Source organism: Danio aesculapii, chromosome 5, assembly GCF_903798145.1.
Source record: "Danio aesculapii chromosome 5, fDanAes4.1, whole genome shotgun sequence".
In the NCBI taxonomy this organism is placed as follows: Eukaryota; Metazoa; Chordata; class Actinopteri; order Cypriniformes; family Danionidae; genus Danio; species Danio aesculapii.
The window spans coordinates 34,954,221-34,978,758 of NC_079439.1; the positions used below are offsets into that span (position 1 = coordinate 34,954,221).

At 37.9% G+C, this 24,538-nt stretch overlaps 1 protein-coding gene across 1 annotated transcript in view; it reads left to right on the forward strand.

Moving 5' to 3' along the window:
* The window catches only part of ttll11 (tubulin tyrosine ligase-like family, member 11), a 58,130-nt gene that overhangs the window by 23,193 nt on the left and 10,399 nt on the right, over positions 1 to 24,538 (forward strand). Inside the window, exons 6-8 of the mRNA XM_056458047.1 lie at positions 2,819 to 2,931; positions 15,331 to 15,567; positions 19,643 to 19,749. Coding sequence (XP_056314022.1) covers positions 2,819 to 2,931; positions 15,331 to 15,567; positions 19,643 to 19,749 — 457 coding nt within the window. The remainder of the gene's footprint in view (positions 1 to 2,818; positions 2,932 to 15,330; positions 15,568 to 19,642; positions 19,750 to 24,538) is intronic.

Sequence of the window (24,538 nt, forward strand, 5' to 3'; positions counted from 1 at the left end):
GGATGTAACAGATTCTAGTCCATAACTAATGCCGAGTTCAGACTGCACGGTTTTCAAAGTAGTTGGGTCACAAATGTTTTCACACTGTGTGACTATCTGGGCTAGCGTTCCATTGCTGCTGTGTTTACACTGAAAGATGGATCGGCAGCAGGGGGTTTCTCACTGAATAACTTTACAATAGGAAGAATCGCAGACAACTTTGTCTCAGTCCGCAAACTACATCTCACAAGCAAACACGTGAGAAGTGACATGGAAACAACATGAGGTGATGTAGTATATCTTTAGTTATTAACTACATAATGAGAAGGAAGCCTTTAGTAGGGTAGAAAATGTACTTGTTTTGCTCACCTGGGTTTTGAAGGGAATTAGCAATTTCTCTTCTTCTTTTTCGACCCGGTTGTGGTATTGCTCAGATAACACGTCAAACAGACACAAGTGCTGCTGCCAAATTTACAGTAGGTTTTTCTCTTAAGTATTTTTTTAGTATTCTAGTATATCTCGGGTCCAAATGGACCAAAAAGAAGCGATTTGAGCTTCTCCCCAAACCTCCCACTGGATACCCATACTAGTGGATGCTGCTCTCTCATTGGCTGTAGGTAAACGCCAATGTTATTTTCAATCAGAACAAATTTCACACGGCATGATTTAGAATCCAGATATTTAGGATGCCAAATATCTCACGGGTGTAGACGACTCATCTGTGATTCTCTCAGATTGCATCTTTGGTAGTTCACACTGTGTGATTGTTACTCATGTAAAAAAAGCACAGATTTGCCTGTGATTTTAGCCATTTGTTGGCGATTTCTCAAAACCTGTCTGCAAGTCAAAATCGGGGCTAAAATCACGCAGTTAGAATTCGGCATTAAATGCTAAGACCAGTTTTACAACTCAGAAGATAAATAACTGGAGATAGGGAAAAAGATTTACCAATAATCTTCTGAACTAATTTGTGGATTTCTTTCCAGTATGCCTTAATCATGACACATGTACATGTACATTAGGAATTATCTTACTGAGATGAGCTGCTGTTAAATAAGTTCTGTGAAACAAATTATAAAGTTTGCTTGTGGTTGATATTGTGGCACCTTTGAAAAATATGCCAGTGAATAACGTGTTTCTTAAGTATCAAATCATCACATTAATGATGATTTCAGCAGGATCTTGTGACACTGAAGATATCTACTGAATATATATCAGTTTACAGTGCATCTGGAAAGTATTCATAGCGCTTCACTTTTTCCACATTTTTTAATGTTACAGCCTTATTCCAAAATGGATTAAATTCATTTATTTCCTCAAAATTCTACACACAATACCCCATAATGACAATGTGAAAAAAGATTTTTTGAAATTGTTGCAAATTTGTTAAAAATAAAAAAGCCTGAAAAATCACATGTACAGAAGTATCCACAGCCTTTGTTCAATACTTTGTTGATGCTCCTTTGGCAGCAATTACAGCCTCAGGTCTTTTTGAATATGATGCCACAAGCTTGACACCCTTGTTTTTTGGGAGTTTTTACCCATTCCTTTTTCGCAGTACCTCTCAAGCTTTATCAGGCTGGATTGGAAGCCATTTTCAGATCTCTCCAGAGATTTTCAATAGGATTTAGGTCTGGGCTCTGGCTGGGCCACTCAAGGACACTCACAAGTTGTTGTGAAGCCACTCCACTGATATTTTGGCGGTGTACTTTGGGTCATGTCCTGCTGGAAGATAAAGAGCACTCTGAAGCAGGTTTTCATTCAGGATGTCTCTGTACATTGCTGCATTCATCTTTCCCTCTATCCTGACTAGTCTTCCAGTTCCTGCTGCTGAAAAGCATCTCCACAGCATGATGCTGCCACCACCTTACTTCACTGTAGGGATGGTATTAGCCTGGTGATGAGCGTTGCCTGATTTTCTCCAAATGTAAAGCCTGGCATTCACAGTTCAATTTTGGTCTCATCAGACAAGAGAATTTAGTTTCTTATGATCTGAGAGTCCTTCAGATGCCTTTTGGCAAATTTCAGGCGGGGAGTTCCGTCTGTCCACTCTATCATACAGGCCTGATTAATGGATTGCTGCACAGATGGTTGTCCTTCTGTAAGGTTCTCCTCTCTCCACAGAAGAACACAGGAGCTCAGACAGAGTGACCATCGGGTTATTGATCACCTCCCTGACTACGGCCCTTCTCCCCTGATCACTCATCTTAGATGGCCGGCCAGCTCTAGGAAAATTTCTGGTGGTTCCAAACATCTTCCACTTATGGATGATGGAGGCCACTGTGCTCATTGGAACTTTCAGAGCAGCAGAACTTTTTCTGTAACCTTCCCCAGCCTTGTGCCTCGAGACCTATGTACCTGAGCTCAGTTTAGAGCTTCACGGCAAAGGCTGTGAATACTTCTGTACATGTGATTTTTCAGGTTTTGTATTTTTAATAAATTTGCAACAATTTCACAAATTTTTTTTTTTTACATTTTATATTGTGTGTAGAATTGAGGAAATAAATAAATATAATCCATTTTGTAATAAGGCTATAACATAAAAGAGTGGAAAAAGTGAAGCACTATGAATACTTTCTGGATGCACTGTATATATAAGATATATACTGAAGATGTATACTAAGTATATATACTGAAGATGTATATGTATTTTGTTGATTTAAATATTTATATATATATATTTTTTTAAATTTTGCCTCACTCAACATTAGAGGGAAATAAATTACCAAATGCAAACAAACTTAGAAGTTAGAAGAAAGTGAACTTGAGTTTACGGCCCAATGGAATCACAAGCATTTGTCTTTTAGGATGCTGATATTATTGACTCCACATGTTTCAGGTCTCACCTGGTGTGTATGAATACATCCCCAGTCCAGTAGATGAGGAGGTGAAGGTGGGAGTGATCAGAGACACACTGCGCCTCATGGATCCTGCTCAGAGGAAACACATTACGTGAGTCACGGCCTCAAAGGCTTATGGGACGGTTCAGTTTGTGTGTGTGTGTGTGTGTGTGTGTGTGTGTGCACATGCCCACCAGCGTGTGTTGTCCTCCTGGCTTCAGCTTTGTGGAGCTGAAATAATGGTCTGCTGAGCTGCAGTCATAAGCCTTTCAGACGGAAAAATTAAATTCAGAAAATCCTGTGATGGAATTTCACACTGGTGTGGCCAGTCTTCCTCTGGAAATGTGGACAGCCTCGTGCCCCATGAGTGGGTGTGTGTCTCATGCCTTCGCCTTTTATTGCTGCTCAATGTACACTTGCTCACTTTAGAGTCCGGGCCTGGGGGGAAATAAAAGTCAGGCCGCTGAAAGTGTGGAGTCAGCTTCCAGTTTAATTGAGACGTGCTTGTGCGCTTCGAGCGGAAAAGACACTCTCTGCACATTTCTGTTTAATATCTGCTAATTTAGCCCTCAGACACACTTTTTAATGTTGTAGCGCAGTTGTCTGGTTTGTGGTGAAAAATGAAAATCATTCTGCGGTTTGATGAATAATGAAACGCTTTAATCATGCTCTTCTATCTGTGTTTGATTGGCGTTGTCAGTTGTTGATGATTATATTGATGTTTTTGCAATATTCTTACACAAAATGACATTTCTGAAAGTTTTAAATCATATCTAACATATCTAAAATCTTACTTTAAGTCCAGGGCTTGACATTAACACCTGCCAAGTGCCACTTCCACTAGCCACGTGTGCAGGTTGAGCATACTCTATAGATTGTACTTCTTATAAGTCATGTCAAATAAAAGTTAATTGCAATGCGACAGTAAGGAACCACAACTCCCATGAGCAATCCCTGCAACACAGTGTTTGCTCATGCGCACTATTGAGCAATGTCGCACAATACACAAAAAAACTCAATTATTTGAACTTGTGTGGTAAACACAACTGAGGTGAATTCCACAAGTTCACGGAAAACCTGTCACGCATTCAGTGTCATTCACTCTGTGGTGATAATTCGCCTCTATTTGCATTGAATTTATACGTGATGTACTCGTGCATTTGGTGTGAACCTAGCAAAAGACCAGCAGAGAAGGAATCATTTCTTCATGGTGATGAAACGTTTAATCTAGCTCTCCTTCACATACACATTCTCACGTCACTCATACACAAATGAAATTTAAATCTGCTTTAATGTGTTTTGTGAATTGTAATTGACCAAAATGTCCTTTGTTTTTTGTACTTTAGTGCAGTAATTCTAGCATATAAATAATACACTCATCGGCCACTTTATTAGGTTCTGTACACCTTACTAGTAACTGGCTGGAGCCCCTTTTGCTTTCAGAACTGCTTTAATCATTTGTGGCATAGATTCAACAAGGTACTGGACATATTCATCAGAGATTTTGGTCCATATTGACATGATAGCATCACACAGTTCTTGCAGATTTGTCAGCTGCACATCCATGATGCGAATCTCCCATTCCACCACATCCCAAAGGTGCTCTATTGGATTGAGATCTGGTGACTGTGGTGCCATTTCAGTACAGTGAACTTATGTTCAAGAAACCAGTCTGAGATGATTCACGCTTTATGGCATGGTGCATTATCCTGCTGGATGAAGCTATCAGAAGAGGGGTACACTGTGGTCATCAAGGGATGAACATGGTCAGCATCAATACTCGGGTAGATTGTGGCGTTTAAATGATGCTCAATTTGTACTAATAGGCCCAAAGTGTGCCAAGAAAATATCCCGCACACCATTACACCACCACCATCCTGAACCGTTGATACAAGGCAGGACGGATCCATGTTTTCATGTTGTTGATGCCAAATTCTGACCCTACCATCCCAATGTCGCAGCAGAAATCAAGACTCATCAGACCAGGCCACGTTTTTAAAATCTTCTTATGTCCATTTTTGGTGAGCCTGTGTGAATTGTAGCCTCAGTTTCCTGTTCTTAGCTGACAGGAGTGGCAGCCGGTGTGGTCTTCTGCTGCTGTAGCCCATCCGCCTCAAGGTTCGATGTTTTGTGCATTCAGAGATGCTGTTCTGCATCTGCAAGTAGTTATTTGTGGTTGCAAGTGCAAGTGGTTATTTGAGTTACTGTTGCCTTTCTATCAGCTTAAACCTGTTAAGCCTTTCTCCTCTGACCTCTGGCATCAATAAGTCATTTGCACCCAAAGAACTGCCGCTCACTGGTTATTTTCTCTAATTTGGACCATTCTCTGTAAACACTAGAGATGGTTGTGCGTGAAAATCTCAGTAGATCAGCAGTTTCTGAAATACTCAGACCAGCCCGTCTGACACCAACAACCATGCCACGTTCAAAGTCACTTAAATCACCTTTCTTCCCCATTCCAATGCTTGGTTTGAACTGCAGCAGATCGTCTTGACCATGTTTACATGCCTAATTGCTTTAAGTTTCTGCCATGTGATTAGCTGATTAGAAATATGTTAACGAGCAGTTGGACAGGTGTAAGTAATAAAGTGGCCGGTGAGTGTACCTTTTCCCCACGACTAAACTGTGGGTAGCAGAGTGGCTATAAACTTTGGAAAACAACTAGGCACAGTGGCTGCTGAGCAAAAATGTTAATGTCAACCCCTGTTTAGATCTATCACAATGTATGTAGGAAAAACACATACTTTCATTGTTAGATCTTTTAAGAATAGGTCAAATCATGTCATGCTTTACACAATATGGTCCATTGCTTAACAGTTAATGCTTTAACAACAAGTAGTACATTTGTTGTTTAAGATAAAATATCAAATAATATTATACAATAATACAATCAAAGATTAATCAAACTGTTTAGATGTTTTTAAAGCAATTAAAAAACATCATTATAAATAATTACGTTTTGGAAATTTTGCAAATATAAATATTTCCAAAATTTGTTTTGTTTATTCTGTAATAGAAAACACATATTCCTGCTGTTTAATATATATATATATATATATATATATATATATATATATATATATATATATATATATATATATATATATTTAAAAACGTAGATTTTTTTGGCAGTGGCTCAGTGGTTAGCACTGTCGCCTCACAAGAAGGTTGCTGGTTCGAGTCCTGACTGGACCAGTTGGCATTTCTGTGTGGAGTTTGCATGTTCTCCCAGTGTTTGCGTGGGTTTCCCCTGCAATCCAAAGACATGTGGTATAGGTGAATAGAATAAACTAAATTGTCCATAGTGTATGAGTGTGTGTGAATGAGTTTGTATGGGTGTTTCCCAGTTCTTGTTCATTCTGCGGTGGTGACCTCTGAAATAGAGACTAAGCCGAAGGAAAATGAATGAATGATTGTTTCATTTTCTTCTGAATTGTTTGAAAAACAGAAGTTTCAAAGAATAGCATGTAATTGAAAGAGAAAGCTACTGTAGCATTGTAAATGTTTTATCATCACATGATAAATTGAGTAAGTCCTCACTGAATAAAGGTATTACTTTGGACTTAGAACTCCAGCTAACCTTTATTTTTGAAAAGTACTTATTAGTAACCACATGGGTCATACTAGTGCTATTTTAGAGAAAACTAACCCAGTGATTGCTCTCTTCTTCTTCTTTTTTTTGAGAGCGAGTGAGTGTACAGTGACTGTTACTGTCTTATTTTGGGACTCGGGAGACAATTGATACGTTCAAGGGCATATTTATCAATTATTTTATGAGATTTTAATGTTATTTAATGAGATTTTATTTATTATGTCTTATGAAAATTATTTAAATACTGTAAAGTTTCTTCTAGGCATTCAAATGAGCAATGAATAAACAACTTGCTGTTTAAAAAATAAATATATATATATATATATATATATATATATATATATATATATATATATATACTCACCGAAAGTTCCTCCAGACTTCAAGCTCCTACAAGGTGCATATTAGTTTGTCATGAATAAATCTGCATAAACAAATAAACAATCTCCCCTGTATGAATGTCTCTTACGGCCGAGTAAACATAAGCTTATATTGGCAGAAAAGATTAAGTGAATAAAATAAACCAAGAGCACATCAAGGGAAAGTTCTTGAAACTCAGTCAGAATTTCTTTCATTATGTGTCCTCCTTCCAGTTAACCTGAAATAACAAACCCTCAGTGACTGTGACGAGTGTCTGAATTAACACACCGCACACAAACTCCTCTGATTCTCATCCTTTGATGCTTTTTGAAGCTCTGCTGTCCTGAGAACAATTGTCACGGCTAATACTGACAACTAGAAAGTCACTAAGGCTTTACCGAACAAGAAAGTCTTCACTAGTGTTGTGGAATGACAGTCTGTTCCTCGCAGGACAGTTTTATTTGGGTTGCTATCAATCACGTGTCTTACTGGATCAGTTTATTTTGTAGAGATACAGAGGCTGGTGTGGAGCATTAGCATTGATAACCCTGAGGTAATATCAGGTTTATTTTATTTGATTTCGTGTATGAATATGCTAGACATACAGTTTGTAATGAGCAGGTCACTCCCTTATCAATTTATGGCTGTTTATAGAGATATTACAAATGGCCTATTAAATATCCTAATGCACTTTTCAAGATTCTGTGAAAGTTAAAGGCTTAATGGAGAATGAAAATGAAAATAATACTTTACTCACCCTCCTGCTGTTCCTACCCCATAAGACTTCAAATAAAATAAACATAATTTTCATTAAATCTGCAAGTCTTCCTCAAATACAGTAAGTCATTGCACTCAAAACACGCACGCAAGCACGCAAACACGCAAACATCTCCAAAACCTGACAAATGGACAGATCTAAAATTGTTTTTATAAAAACAAATATAAATATGCATATAGTAAATAATACTGCAAATAATAAAAACATTATACAAATGCAAATTGTCATGAATGAACTGAAAAAAGGCATTGAGGCATGAAGAAGGCATGAAGGTAGTTTTTATATTTATGTAGAATATTTGTAACATTTTAATCCTTTTATTTTTTCATATGTAAAGATATTTGTGTATTTACTGTACATCCTGTGTGTATTAAGCAAAGTGCAAGTGCCCACAAAGCTAACACGTTCTGTGCTGGACTTTAGACCTGCTTTTAGTTGGTCAATGGTGCAGTCTATTTCAATTCTTCAAAATAGCAACATGCCAACAATGCTTCTTAAACACCTCCTTTATAGACCAGCACACCCATAAGTCCATAAAGTGGTGCAAATTGATTTGCTATTTAAACAACATGGTGCAAAATGTGAAAACTAAGGTCGTGCTGGTCTAAAAATAGCAACAAGTTGCACCTTATTGTGCTGGGTGTATCATAGGGCCCTATATCTCCTATCAGAGGGAAGCAGTTCATATTGTGGAAACAAAAAATGAGTTGTATCATTCAGAATCCTATTCACCTGATTAAGGACATAATTCTCATATAAAACTTGAGGATTAAAATGTTCATCGTGCACAGCAATTTTTTATCCTGTCTTTAAGAAATGCATCAACTTCGATTTACACTGTACAGATAGGTTGCCACACCACACTGTGATACTGTACCTGACAATGCTTTCAAGAACAGCTTTATAAAACATCATCATAAGCTTCTAAATTAAATATATATTCTACAAAATATGGTTACTGATAAGCACTTGCAGTGGAAGTGATTGAATCCAGAAATCTGCTATGCATTTTCACTATTTCACTATTGGTTCAGTTCTTACCTCTCGGACAGGTCATTCAGGGTGTCGTGGAGGGGAGAGGTGTCCAACCTACAGCATCTAAACACTGGGGTACCTCAGGGCTCTGTTCTTGGGCCACTTCTCTTCTCTATCTACACGGCATCTTTAGGAACAGTCATCCAGAAACATGGTTTTTCCTACCACTGCTATGCTGATGACACCCAGCTATACCTCTCTTTTCACCCTGATGATCCCTCGGTTCCAGCTCGCATTTCAGCCTGCCTGTCAGACATTTCACACTGGATGAAAGATCATCATCTTCAGCTTAACCTCACGAAAACGGAAATGCTTGAACTTTCTGCCAACCCGACTCTTCACCATAACCTTTCAATCCAGATGGATGGAGCAACCATCACTGCATCCAAAATGGTAAAAAGCCTTGGAGTAACGATTGATGACCAACTGAACTTCTCTGACCACATTTCTAGAACTGCTCGATCTTGCAGATTCGCACTCTATAACATCAGAAAGGTCCGACCCTTCCTAGTGGGCTACCAGCTAGTTCTATCAAACCTCTTCAGCTGCTTCAGAACGCAGCAGCACAAGTGGTCTATGATGAACCCAAACGAGCACATGTCACTCCGCTACTCACCCGTTTGCACTGGCTGCCAGTTGCTGCCTGCATCAAATTCAAAGCTCTGATGTTTGCTTACAAAGCGACCTCTGGCTTTGCTCCTTCTTATCTGCTCTCACTTCTGCTGATTTATGTGCCCTCCAGAAACTTGCGTTCTGTGAATGAACGTCGCCTCGTTGTTCCATCCCGAAGAGGGAAGAAATCACTTTCCCGAACTCTCACATTCAATCTGCCCAGTTGGTGGAATGAACTCCCTAACTACATCAGAACAGCCGAGTCACTTGCTGTCTTCAAGAAACGACTAAAAACGCAACTGTTTAGTCTCCACTTTCCCTCCTAATCTGCAACTGCCTCTCTGGCTATACCACTAACTGTGCCCTCTCTCTCTCTCTCTCCCTCCCTCTCTCTCTCTCTCTCTCTTAAAAAAAAAAAACAAAAAAAAAACACAAAAATTTTACTAATGCTTTGCTTCTTAGACTTTACACACCTGAAACTTGTCTATAGCACTTGTTCACTGCTGCTCTTATAGTTGTGTAAATTGCTTCCTTGTCCTCATTTGTAAGTCGCTTTGGATAAAAGCATCTGCTAAATGACTAAATGTAAATGTAAATGTATTAGTTGAGGCATAAGATGTAAACAGTGTGTACGCTAAAATGATTTTACTGTGATAAAATTGCTTCATAACATTTTGAATCAAATTATATGTAGCTGTTGCCATGACAATGCAGCGCCATAAGCACTAGAACAACTGCAAACCATATCATTTAAACAGATTTACAGCTCAAATAATGTTTAGATGACAACAAACAAGTAAGTGCATCTATAAAAAAGCATCAAAGAATAAAAAAGGAAGAAAACACCACGGTACAACTAGGTGGTTGTATTTGTTTTATTTTTAGTTAGTGTACTGGTCACACTTTACAATAAGGTTTCATTAGTTAATGTATTTTGTAACATGAACTAATAATGAACAATACATGTACAGCATTTATTAATCATAGTTCAACATTTACTGATGCATCATTAAAATCCATATTAGGTCGGCGCCAATAGCCTAGTGGTTAAGTGCGCTAATATATAGCACCATGGTGCTCACGGCGACCCGAGTTCGATTCCCGGCTCAAGGCCCTTTGCCGACCTTTTCCCTTCTCTCTGCTCCCAATACTTTCCTGTCTAATATCCACTATCTTATCCAAATTAAAGGAGAAACCCCCCCTAAAAAATCATTATAAAAAAAAATCCATATTAGGGCTGCATGATATTGGAAAAAAAATAATATTGCGATATTTTGTTTTTCTGCAATATATATGACGATATTCACCAGATGACTTGAATAGCTTTTTTTTAGGAGAAAGAATTCATAATTTTAGATTTATTATAGATTTATTTAGATAAATACAAAATAACAAAGACACATGCAAATGAAATAAACAGTGCTTTTCTGAGAAGTCATATAGTATTCAGACACAGAACTTGAATAATTAAAGGCAAAATATCACTCTATAGTATTCATTGTATGTGTATATATATGAGCAATATCACACGAGTAGCAGTGCGATCTGGCTGTATAACGGCATTGGTGGGAGGCGTGTGTTGGTGTCCCACTAGTGTCGATATACAGCTACATCGCACTGCTACGAGTGTGATATGGCGTTTATATAACAGTTCGACAGCAGAATCGTGTATATAAAAAAGAAAATCAAACACGGAGAGTCTCAAAATCTTTTGTAAGAGGGAACTACTTTCTTCCACCATTCTTTCACATCTGCAGCTGACGTCAGAACAGCAGAAACCGTTGCTACTTCACCAACGTCACATTAGAGCTAGTATTTGAATGATTCTCTAGCGGAATGTCTAAAGTGATGACAAAACGGGATTTTGCTCACATTTTAAGATTATAAGGCTGAATGACATGAAATGCCTTCAGTCTACATTGATTTTCCAGTATTTTTCTATTGCAATCGGGAGATCACAATAATTAACCCAGAAAAAGCCAAAGCAGCGCAATCACTACCAGATTACTGTAAACTTGCAGGCATTTCTTCTTTCTTTCTGTTTACTGAACTAGTCTGCTGTAACGAAAACAGCAGACTCATTTGAAACAGGTGGCCAAAAAGTAACTCAAAGAAAGTCACTTTGGTTTTACAAAGAGTGGTCAACACAAAATACATACAATCCTAATATGCAAATCCCATCAAAACGTCCCTTACTTCAAAACTCTGTAAGAAAAAGAAAACACAATGTACAGTCAGAAGTGTAACATGCATTCATAATGTGTTTTTGCGCAGTGACGCTACTTTGAAGGAGTCCGATTTACTGTACATTAAACAGCAACTCCGTTTCACGGAAGACAGAGTTAAGATGCCGTTCTTTTATCCCACGTGGATGCTATGAGGATAAACAAGGGACCAAGACCTTAAGTATGATGAGGATAAAAGAATGAAAGCTTCTAAAACTGTCTGAGAGACATTTCCTTTTTGCCCAGTAGGCCTACCTAGTGTTTTATTCGCTAGTGTAAGCTATTTTTTAAAAGATAAATATAATGTATAAAACTGTACATTATTTGTATTACTTCATAATACCTATACATCTGACAAGCTTTTTATATTAATGGACAATGCACAGATATTGATGTTTCACAATTTTTTTACACTATATTATTTGAAGCTAACAAGCTTAGTTTGCAATGTTTACATTGCTCTACTTACATTAAATCTAAATCCCAAATATCAGAAATGACAACAGATTGTTAAGATTTAATTATTGTCAGTTTTAATGTTAAAAATTAATGCACTTACTTAACAGATTTCATTCATTCATTTTCCTTCTGCTTTTTCCCTGGTTTATCACAGCGGAATGAACCGCCACTTACTTGACAGATTTATGTATTTTAGGTGGTTTGTGTAATGTGTTTTTATGTTAGGTAAAACAATTTCTAATTGCATCTTTAGTGATTTTCAACTACACTGTCTTGTCCCAATATGTGGAATTAGAGGGTTTTGAAAAAAAAGCACAAGTGGATTAAGCTGGTTGTGACGCAAAAAAAAATCTACTTAAAAACCAAAGAATTTTCTAAAGTGACTAGCTAATAACATTGTCATTACATATAAAAGGAAACTTCTGAACCTAATCAATGGAACCTGATAGAAATTGCTCATTTACAAGAGGTCTTTGGAATCTAAAGCTGCAAATCTAAAAATTTCTTGTGCTTTTAAGCTTTATTGAAATGCTCAATAATAATGATGATAAAAAATATAAACTGATAAAAGTGCACAAATATAAAATTTCACTACGTGATGTTTTATAAACAAATTTCAGGAGGAGCACGCGCAGAAGTTTTAGTATCAAATACGTCATTGACAATTATTCTATTATCCAATCAGTTCTTGACCAAACCCCTATATATACCAAAGCTGTCTTACCTGCAGCATCTTACGACTTTAGCATCCCTCCACTACCCCGTCACCTCACCTCTTAAGCATTACAATCCTGGGGGGAGCGTTCTGGGGCCGGGCTAGATACTTCGCTCGAATCCCTATTCCTCTCTGTTTCCTGATACGAGGAATAACTCGAGTTTGGGTGTCTTCCCCGAGCTCAGAGCCCTCTCCCCGGACAGCACGCCAAATATGCTTTATTCTGAAACTATTGCAAGTGTGAACTCGTGAAATTATGGATACGCTTTGCCAAACTATTTTTCCAGTTCAACTATAATCACAACTGGACATTGCACGTTTCGATGTGACTATTGCAGATGTTTACATTGCGATTTCGATGCTGAAGTGATATATTGTGCAGCCCTAATCCATATTCATGTTTGTTAACATTAGTTAAAGCACCGTGAGTAACATGAACTAACAATGAACAACTTTATTTCCATCAACCTAACAAACATGAATAAATACTGTAACAAATGTATCATCATTAACCAGCATCAACTAATACAACCTTATTGTAAAGTGTTACCGGTGTATTTAATTAATGAAAAAAAAAAAAACGTTTCTTTTTTTTAAACAATTAGAAGTTAAACCGATTTATCTTGACCGTATTAAACTCTGATGGTGAAGATAGTTCTTTTGTTAAAGTAAACACATTTGTGATCGGCCGGTCTAAAGGTTGTCGTGTGAGAGAGAAGCCCCTTTAGAAACCTATTAGGAAAACCTATTAAGTGTGTTGGTTAAGTCGTGTCTCAGGCATTAGTACTTTTACCCTGTAAGTCTCCAGTCGTAACCTTCAGGTCAGAAGCCACTGAAGTACATCTTCTCAGAGTAAAAGCTCTAAGTTACTTACAGCACTGCTGAAAAGCAATAATCTACACATAATAAACTGCTTTGGGTTCTCGTCCATCTGGGCTCAATGCACGTATGAGAGGGCCGCAGTTCGCTCGGTTGCTTTTGTGATTGTTAAATAATTGTTTTTCATTATGTTGTCCTTGGATGAGTGAAAGAGAAAGAGGTATTTAATGGGAGAAAATTGTTAGGCTTGTGGTTTTTCTGATGCCGTTCACTGAGAAAGGTTTTGTTTGAAGTCCTCCATTCTCCTACTTGACAGGTTTTATTTGTTTATGTGTTATATTGTTATCACAAAATCAATCGCTAAACTTTCCACAAGTTTTAAGTGTTTTTTTGCTCGTGTTTGGCAATTTCATAAGTGACCTTCGCTTTTTCCTCTCCTTACAGTCGGAAATGTTACAAAACATAAACCATCTGGAGATCTGTGTTTGGTGCGGAGAAGAGAGTAACTGAAAATGACAATGATTTTACCATATACTATCATTGTCCAGTTGTTTAAGAAGTTCTGTTACATTTTTTTAAACTAATTATTTGCAAGCTCTTTGTTTAAAGATTTTTAATCATGCAAGTCTTCACAAAGGGGTGTGTGTGTGTGTATACATATAATCAAATATCAAAGCGACCCACTAGTGGGCCCTCATTTCATTGGCCCTCATTAATTAAATGGGCTTATAAATTAGCCATATTTTTATTAATATTTAATGATTGACACTTGTTTCTGTGAGGGTGGGATTTAGGGGTCGAGGCCATAGTATCATTAACTTGATATAAAGGCAAGGCAAGTTTATTTATATAGCACATTTCATACACAATGCCAGTTCAAAGTGCTTTCTATAAAAAGAAATAAAAGAGACACGTATAAAATAAAATAGAAACAAATATTATGAAAACAGCGTAAAGACAGTTTTTTCATATTCCAAAACACTGGTGTATCATATTTTCTCATTTTACTCTGGGACTTCCCCATTCTGGTAATCACCCCCACTTTTTCGGTGCCTATTAATCTATTGGACGTCTCCAGCAGATTCAATTTTTTGCCCAAAATAGCAAAAATTAAGCTTTACAGATATAATTACGTGCCCCCCAATTTCAACATTCTTCTGGATGTAAATTGCACGGCCCCTGATTTCTACCCCCTCCCAGGAGTAGATCACTTTAGGCCCTGTTTACACCAATACGTTTTAGTTTTAAAACAGCGTTTTAGAATGAAAACGACCCGCATCCACACTGACGTTTCACCTAGCATTTCTGAACAACTCTCTGTCTACATGACACCGCTGAAAACGCACATCACATGACCATGCGCACACACACACACAAACTCTGGCATGCACTGAAGCATGCTTTGAGCACATCTACCCATAGAAGAGCTGTGCATGTAGGACTGTTCATCATCGATGTACCGCTGGATCTAATCTCACTATATTTGTTAAACATGATATTTAGTTCATCTTGTTGTCTCTATCTAACGACATATTCCCCGATTTTGGTCTTTTGAATCTATTACTTGTTCCCAGGTAATGTGTTTTGGCTGAGCGCAAAGATAAGTTAATAATTAATGTAACCGCGTACACTGATTCTGCACATTTGACTGATTGCTTGCATTTATTTCCTGTATTGTATAAATTTATTGTACATTTTACTTTTAGAATGGCCATTATTGATTATTAAAACTGATATTCAGTGAAAGAGAGGGTATGTTTTCTATTGAAATGAAAATGAAAGGAGAGCTAGATCTTGATAGCCCGACTAAAAAAAGCAAAGCCCCGGGACGTCGGTCTACTTGATTTTGCGAGCCCTTCACTAACAAACCAGTGTGTGTGTGTGTTTTGAGTTTACTGTTTGTTTGTGTGCCACAGGTCAAATGCCGGGGGTGTTTCCCCAGAAGACGCTATTGTTGTGGAAACAGCAAGTGATGAGAAAGAAGGCTCGGCGGATTCACTTCCATCTTTGTGTTTAAAGCAAGTCTTCCCCAAATACACCAAGCAGTTTAATTACTTGAGGGTCGTGGATCGCATCGCTACCATATTCCTGCGCTTCCTTGGTGTCAAAGGGACCATGAAACTCGGTCCAACTGGGTTCCGCACCTTTATCAGGCAAGTCATATGTTTTTTTAAGCTCAGCAGGAAGAAAGCCACAGTCAGACACTTACCACCTCAACATTATTTGTTGGTAGGCATCGGCGGTATAGTTTTCTGACGGTTTGATTACCTTGGATAAAAATATCACGGTTTCATGGTATCACAGTATTGTGATTACTGTTTCATAATTAGTTCTTTTTATATGTCTGGGTTACAAAAAACAACAACAACAACAAAAAACATTTTCCCCCATTGAACAAAATACATTTTATTTTAGGAAACATTTATAATATTGTGGAACAGTAAACATGTCAGACTCAATAATTCAAATAAATCATTGACTTCTGCTCTTTTCATTAGTTTCAAAATCACAGATTTCAGAATCAGAATCAGAATCAGTTTTATTGCCAAGTGTGCTTCACACACACAAGGAATTTGTTTTCGCTACAGAAGCTTCCAGTGTACATAAAGTGACAAGTGACAACACAAAATAATAACAAAAACAAAAAAATAAAATAAAATAATAATAAAAAATGATGAACATTAAACAGATGCGGTTAGTGAAGAAACCTGGATGTTGAGTTGTATGTACAGATTGTTATAAATATACAGGTTATAAGGTGCTGTGTACAAGTGCGAATGTAGAGAGTATTGCATTGTATATTGATATAAGGTGCTGTGTACAAGTGCGTATGAGAAAGTATTGCACATATTTATTGCACAGTAGGGGGATATTTAACTGTTCATAAGGTAGACAGCCTGAGGAAAGAAACTTTTCCTGTGTCTGGCTGTTTTTGTGCTCGGTGCTCTGAAGCGCCGACCAGACGGTAACAGTTCGAACAGGTAGTGTGCTGGGTGTGAGGCGTCCAGAGTGATTTTGCGAGCCCTTTTACTCACTCTGGAAGAGTACAGTTCTTGAAGTGTAGGAAGGGTTGTGCCAGTGATTCGTTCAGCAGTCCGGACTATTCGCTGTAGTCTACGGAGGTCGGTTTTGGCAGCTGAGCCAAACCAGACGGTGATTGAAGTGCAGAGGATGGATTGGATGACAGCTGATGACAGCTTTCTTTATAATACATGACAAAAACACATAAAAAAACCCTTACATATATCTTAGAAATGGTATAACAGAACATTTTAGCGGTTTTAAAACCTTGACTTTTCCAAACCGTGGTAAACCTTGAAACCGGCTATCGTCCCATGCCTACTTGCTGGTTCTTTGGATTTGTTATTAAAGAGCCCATATTATACATGAAATAGGGTCATATTTAGGTTGTAAGGGTCTCCAACAACAGTCTAATATGCATGCAAGGTCATAAAACACTTTGATGGTCTTATAACCTGCATTTATTTTTACCTAATTATCCCAACGACTCCCATATGAATCGTTCAGCGATTCATTTGTTCCCAACCCCCTCCTCAGCGCGAAGCTAATCTGCGCTGATTGGACCGATGACAGCCTGCTGCGATTGGTCGACAGTGACAGGCTTCAGCACGAGACAGAGTGAAATGCCCAGCTGGTAATCAACTATATAAAAGTAGTCACAGTGCACACGCGCTTCATAGTGTAAGGCTTTTTTCACACACACACACACAACCCTCCTCAGAAGAACTGGGGAGATCGACGCGAGTCTCTCTCTTTCTCTCTCCCTCTCCCTCTCTCACACACACACACAACGCTCCTCAGAAGAACTAGGGAAAGCGACGCGAGTCTCTCTCTCTCTCTCTCTCTCTCTCTCTCTCTCTCTCTCACACACACACACAACGCTCCTCAGAAAAACTAGGGAAAGCGACGCGAGTCTCTCTCTCTCTCTCTCTCACACACACACACACACACAAAACGCTCCTCAGAAAAACTAGGGAAAGCGACGCGAGTCTCTCTCTCTCTCTCTCACACACACACACACACACACACACACACACACACACAAAACGCTCCTCAGAAGAACTAGGGAAAGTGACACAAGTCTCCTGTCTCCTAGCTTACGATCGATCGCCATAGCAACGACAAACGGCAGTGGAACGCGAGCTCACAAAAGCCTTTAACGTTAAATCCGTAAACAAAGCGGCACGCGTCGCGTTTTTAACGTGGCTTACATGTGATAAGAGAATATAAAGAGTAACCGCGTGTACTGTACCAGGTTAACAACTCATCTTTGGGTAGAGACTGTCAATATTATCCATCTGAGCACAGCGTGGCTTCATTCGACCGGCGGCGTCTGTGTGTGTGTGAGTCTAGTGTTTTTTCTGTGTTAGTGGGCGGGGCCGCAGGTTTCAAATCTCCCTGGTTTGCGCGCGTAACTACTGGCGAGGCTTGTGTTTCGTGGCTGCGTCATCGCGAAACACCTAATGACTCGTTATCAAGGCGACTCGTTTGAAGCACTATGAGTCGACTCTTTTATAGATGAATCAATAGTTTTAAACACTGTACACTTACAGATTTAAGCCTTAGCTGGATATTTCACTTCACTTAGAGCTGTGTTACACACTACATGGAAGGGCATTTTCAAAAACCCATAATATGGGCTCTTTAATATCAATAATACTAATTAATATTTGTTATTAATAGGTTGTATTCAGTGTAGGTGTTTTTCAATAGGTGTTTTCAGTGTTTCAGAATCATAAATCATAAACATGGTTCAGATCATTTATGTTAAGGAAAAAAAAAAAAAACACTGTAAACTATGCTCATCTACAATATTGAATATTGAAAGAAGTGCATCTCAGCTGCCAAAACAAGCATCAGTAAATCCAGACTTACTGCACAAATCTACTTCATTTTGTAATAAATTTGCATAATGTCAGCCATTGGCTGCCAAACATATAGTTGCTACATCCCAAATGGCACACTATACACTATAAACTTACACACTTAACAGCATAGTATATGAATGTAGTGTCATCCCTATCGGAGCACTAATGATTTTTTACTGAACAGAAATTCAAACCGTTTCCCTGATGATGTTTGACGGTTGCCAAATTAGTGAAATAAATGACCAAACTACCAAAGTGTACCTGCCATGAGTATAACTGCATTCACCATCAGGAGGCGGTACAGTATAATCACTCTTGCAGGAGAATTCTGCTTTCACAATTCAAAATAAATAAAGTAATCCAACGTCAGTGCTTGAAAGCTCTACCCCTTCTGCTACATGAGCAAATCAGCAGCTGTTAAGTGCATGAAGTGTCCAACAATTCACACTTCATTTTAACTGTTGAATGAGTGCATCATCCGGGTATTTAAATTTCACTAATTCTTTTGAGAGTTTTCAGTGTGAACGCACTACTTACACTATTTATACTACAAAATGGCGTAGAATAGTGCATAACAATCAAAGCAGAGTGGACTCTCAGAAAGGAGGGGTTTAGAGAGAGCTGGGGTCTGATTTCTAAAATTTGTGTAGAAACCTTCCTAAAATTGAACGTACACCAGAAATAAAATTTCTCATGGTTTTGATTATGGCCCATTGTATGATGATTTAAAGTGGGTCAGTTAAGACAAAATTTAAGTGAAATATATTTGATCACAGCTTTTGTATGGGAAGTGGTGTACCCACATTTCCGCCCGAGTTTTGTGCATACGTAACGCCATGTTTACGTTGCATCTATGGCAGCTGAGAAGGCCATTCTTTGTGTCTTTTACAGCCTCTGCCATTGCCATACAGAATAAAAGAGAACAGACTTTGTCTCACACAATATACACTCACGGCCACTTTATTAGGTACACCTGTCCAACTTCTTGTTAACGCAAATTTCTAATAAGCCAATCACATGGCAGCAACTCAATACATTTAGGCATGTAGACATGGTCAAGACAATCTGCTGCAGTTCAAACCAAGCATCAGAATGGGGAAGAAAGGTGATTTAAGTGACTTTGAATGTGGCATGGTTGTTGGTGCCAGACGGGCTGGTCTGAATATTTCAGAAATTGCTGATCTACTGGGATTTTCACGCACAACCATCTCTAGGGTTTACAGAACCTTTAAACTAAAATGATGTGATTCTTCTTTCATAAGTGCTTCAGTGTTTTTCATTGTGAGAATAAGACAGCGTTCTGGTGTCATGTACTACATTAATTCAACATCTCCTTCAGGAACTGCAAGCTGAGCAACAGCAGTTTCTCAATGGCGTCAGTGGACATCCTGTACATCGACATCACGCGCCGCTGGGCTGGAATGATCCCCGACTCCAGAGAGGCAGGCAAGCCAACCACCAATCATCATGCAATTTTCAGCACATCTTCACTCCCGGGGCAGACACACAATCAAAAAGCTGTTAAACAGCCTCCAATAAAAGACACATTTGTGACTATTCATCATAGCGCATTTCTCTTGGCAAGCAGTTATAAACGAGATCGTCAGGGGAGATAATTGATAAATAAATTCACTTCTTCCTTTATTTGCCCAGTACTTGTAAATTGGAAAAATAGATAATTAAATAATGGCACACAATTTTCAACCTCTGTCTCCAATCCTTTATAATTAAATTTACACACACATATATATATAAAAATACACACACACATATATATAAATGTAATATATATAAAGAAATTTTCACTTTAAAATGATACTTTGGTAAATGGGAACATTTTGTGTGCGTGTGTGCCAAAGTTAATGTGCCCACAAGTCATTTTGGCTTTTAAATGAGCACTGGTAATATTCCTTGTGATGGTGCATTAGGTTTGGTCATGCTAGCATCGTTTTCTTGGAGGAACGTATGAAATGAATAATGCATGGCAGGCCTTGCTTCTCCTAATCAAAAGACAGAATGAATATATACTTGAGTCTCTGTGCTCCTAAATGGCCAGAGTGGAATGATGTGAGTTGAATTCCGGAATGTTTCAGAAGGTTGCACTGGATTTGGTCATTAGCGCCTTGCAGTTGGGAATCAACACACACACAGAGAAAGAGAAGACTGTGTGGCGAGGGCAAAGTAATAACTGGTGGATAAGGTTGATATTTATAAATAATAGAAGGGACGGTTTAAAAAGGGGGGGATTGAACTGTTTATCCCCGAGGAGGAAAGCGGGAGATAGCGCTGCCATGATCTTCATTAATAGTAATACATTTACTCTATTGAGGAATGCTGACCTGACACTTGGACAGAATACTTAAAGATGGAGGAATGTATCACAGTCCAGTCGGCTTTATGTGACATGATAATGCTGAATTCTTATGAGTCTACTCAAAGGGAGAGTTCCATTAAGAAAAGATGACTTATTAAAACAATGCTGTTTTCCAGAAGGAGCATATGGGATTCATTAAAGAGATAGTTCACCCACAATTAAAAAATTGCTCACTAGCTATTCACTCCTTAGGTGGTTCTTTCTTTTTTTCAGTTGAACACAAATGAAGAGGCTTTAGTGAATGTAGAAATTGGCATCCATAGGGGAGAAAAAATACTATGGAAGTCACTAGGGCTGGGCAATATGACAAATCTCATATTATGATAGAAGACATCTCATATCCTGACAATGATGTATATTACCATCTAGTCCAATTACTGTAAATTTAGTCAACTGGTAGTTAATATATTTTCAAGTTTATGATGATGATGATGATGAAAGCCTTTATTTGACACATGCAGTAGAAGTCAGAATTATTAGCCCCCCTTTGAAAATGTTTTTCTTTGTTATATATTTCCCAAATTATGTTTAGCAAGGAAATTTTCACAGTATGTCATCATATTTTTTTCTTCTGGAGAGTCTTATTTGTTTTATTTCAGCTAGAATAAAAACAGTTTTTAATTTTTTGATACCCATTTTAAGGTCACAGACACAGAAATTGGGGTTAAAAAACTAAACAGGGGGGCTAATAATTCAGGGGGTTTAATAATTAAAATTTAAATCAATTAATTAAAAATGCAACTGTACATATATATATATATATATATATATATATATATATATATATATATATATATATATATAGAGAGAGAGAGAGAGAGAGAGAGAGAGGTAGGTAGATAGATAGATAAATACAAACAACAGTTCTGTCTGGTTCTCGAAGCTGATTTGCTGATAGCGATATTCTGCAATATCAGAACTTGTACAGCCTCCTCACCCTTCTGTATTACTCTGCCCACAAAGAATGACAGCAGAGCAATAAACTCAATACAGTTTGACAAATATTGCTGCTGTTGGACAACATAATATACTTGAGGCTTTTTTAGGTGAGAATGTAGTTGTTGTTTATTTAGTTTCAAAGTACAGCTCATCAAAACATTATAAAATTGGTGAGTGACATTCTATGTCGACCTCTCTCTTTTGTATGTTGTAGTGCTGTATTTATACCATAGTAATCGTTGTGTGTTGAGTGTGAGATGGAACTTACTTTTAAGGAATGTATGTATTTTGTGTTGGCCACTGTTTGCATAACCCTGAGTTACTTTTTGGTTGGCCATCTGTTTGTTTCTAATGAGTCTCCTGTTTTCGTTACTGTAGACTAGTTCAGTAAAAAAAAAGAAAGAAGAAATGCCAGCATGTGTTTTGCAATTTTCCTTATCGCAAACACAACAATGTTTGCACTGCTTTGGCTTTTTCGGGGTTAATTATTGTGATCTCCCGATTGCAACACAAAAAATACTGGGAAATCTCTGTAGACTGATGGCATTTTATGCCGTTCTGCCTTATAATCTTAAAATGTGAGCAAAGTCACCTGTTTTGTAATCACTTTAGACATTACGCTAGAGAATCATTGAAGGATTTTTTGATTCTCCGTGTTTGATTTTTCTTTTTTATATACAAGATTCTGCCATCGAACTGTTATATAATCGCAATATCACACTCGTAGCAGTGCGATGTGGCTGTATATCGACATTGGTGGGACACTAAGGCACACCTCCCACCAGTGCCGATATACAGACATATCGCACTGCTACTCATGTGATATTGCTCACATATTGTCATACTGCACAGCCTTAGAAGTTACCGGTGTCCATCATTCTTCAAAATATCTTCTTTTGTGTTTATCAGAAAAAAGACCTCAAACAGGTTTGAAACAAGTGGAGGATGAGTAAATGATGGGAGAAATGTCATTTTATGGCGAAGTATGCTTTTAATAAACCCATTTTCTCCTTCTGGAAAACATTATTGCTTTAATAATTGTCGCCGTCTCTTCTCAATGTACACATATTTCAGTCTAGCGCAGCACGCAGCCTCGGCTTTCTTTCTAGATTTTTTTTCACGGCTTCAACGTGTCCACAGCGAGGGCTCATTAACGCTCAGTATATGCAGTCAGACAAGTGATCTGCATCCAACTTCAGGTCCAAACCCCCTGAGGGTCCCAGAGACCCTTAAAATCAGTAATAACAGCAAGTGGCTTTCTGTTGAAATGCACAGAGAGAATTTGACGGTTCTCTTTCTTCTTTTAAAATGTACAAAGTTTTTCCTCTTTTAGCTGAAGTCGTCTGCATTTCTCTCCCTCGGCTCTCAGGCTCAGACGTGACCTTGAGAAACGGCTGCTGATGATTTCAGCTTGCAGATGAAGTTTTTAGCAGAAGCATAAATATCCTGTAATTAAGTTTTCATCAGCACTGAGACCGGGCGCACTAAATAATACACCGATGAAGCCCCATTAATTTATAAACAAGCAGAAGGGAAAATCTGCCATATGTACACTTCTGATTAAAGCGTCTTACTGCTTGGAGATAATGTCTCTAATTGCTTTTCTCAAATCTTTCCTTCTCCTGTCAGGATACTTTTTATTTGACAATAACAGCTTTTTTACATATAGGAATTTTTGATTCCGCAGTTATTATTATTGTTGGAGCAGTACCTCATTTTAGCGCTTGTAATGCTGGAACTGGGACTGATTTTTGGGGTAATAAATAAGTTCCTATTTCAGAGCAGGGTCTAACCTAATAGGAACTATATAAAAGAGTACATTAGCTATGTTTCCATCCAAAAATGCTAATTAACTTTATGCGCAAAACTGGATTATCGCATAAAAGATGAGCGAATAAAGCTGCTTTTCCATCCGAGTCAATGCAAACAAAATCATCACTTCCTGATTATCTGGTGCCAAATATTAACAGTAAAAAATGAATTTACTGTGGTAGGAGAAGCTGCGTGAATCTTTCCTTCATTTAACAAATTACTTGCGCCTCAGAAGGCAAACGTGGTGACGTTTGAAGGCGTGAGACGTGGAGCACAGACAATCTTGACAGTTCTGTAATTAGTTCGGTATTTAACAGTATGATAACACAAATACTAAAAAGTTTAAGGTTGTTTTAGAATGACCAAAACAACATTTCAGATGGTTTACAATGTGCTCAGCCAGTTGGTTTGTCCATTCACACACATTTTTATCATCACATGATCTCTTATAACAAAATCACATGACCTTTTTTAATGCACATACTGGAATTTGTTCGGTAAAAGTGTTTCTATCATAGTTTATGTGCATCTTTTCTTATCGAATAAAAAGTTTAACCTACTCCGTTATGTGCATGTTTTTTATGCACATTTTGGTGTTTCCATCAATCATTTTTTTATGCGCATATCCAAAATGCCCATAAAAATAGGTGGATGGAAACTTAGCTATTGACTGACTGTACTCATGCCATACAAAAAACACCAGTATCTGGCATTTTTTAAAAGTTGTGCAAACACACAGTTTACATACATGTTCCTCAAACATGGAAAAAAGCAATGGCCACATTCACCTTAAGGCTAACTTAACTTGCAGATTTAGGACAAAACCTTTGTACAAATGTGGATGTAAATGTATTTCTCAAAGCTTTTTAGCTTTAGATGAGGTCTCCTGAGTTACTAAGATCAAACCACAAAACTGTTCAAAAATGGCAGCAAAGAAAACATGGTAACACTTTATAATAACTACACACTATAAACCATTTATGAAGCATTAGCAAATAGTGAATTCATTATCTGTTACGCATTAACTCTACATTAATAAACGTTAGTAAGCAGTTTATAACTGCAGCTACAAATGCTGAATTCTTGACTTATAACCACATTTATAATGTG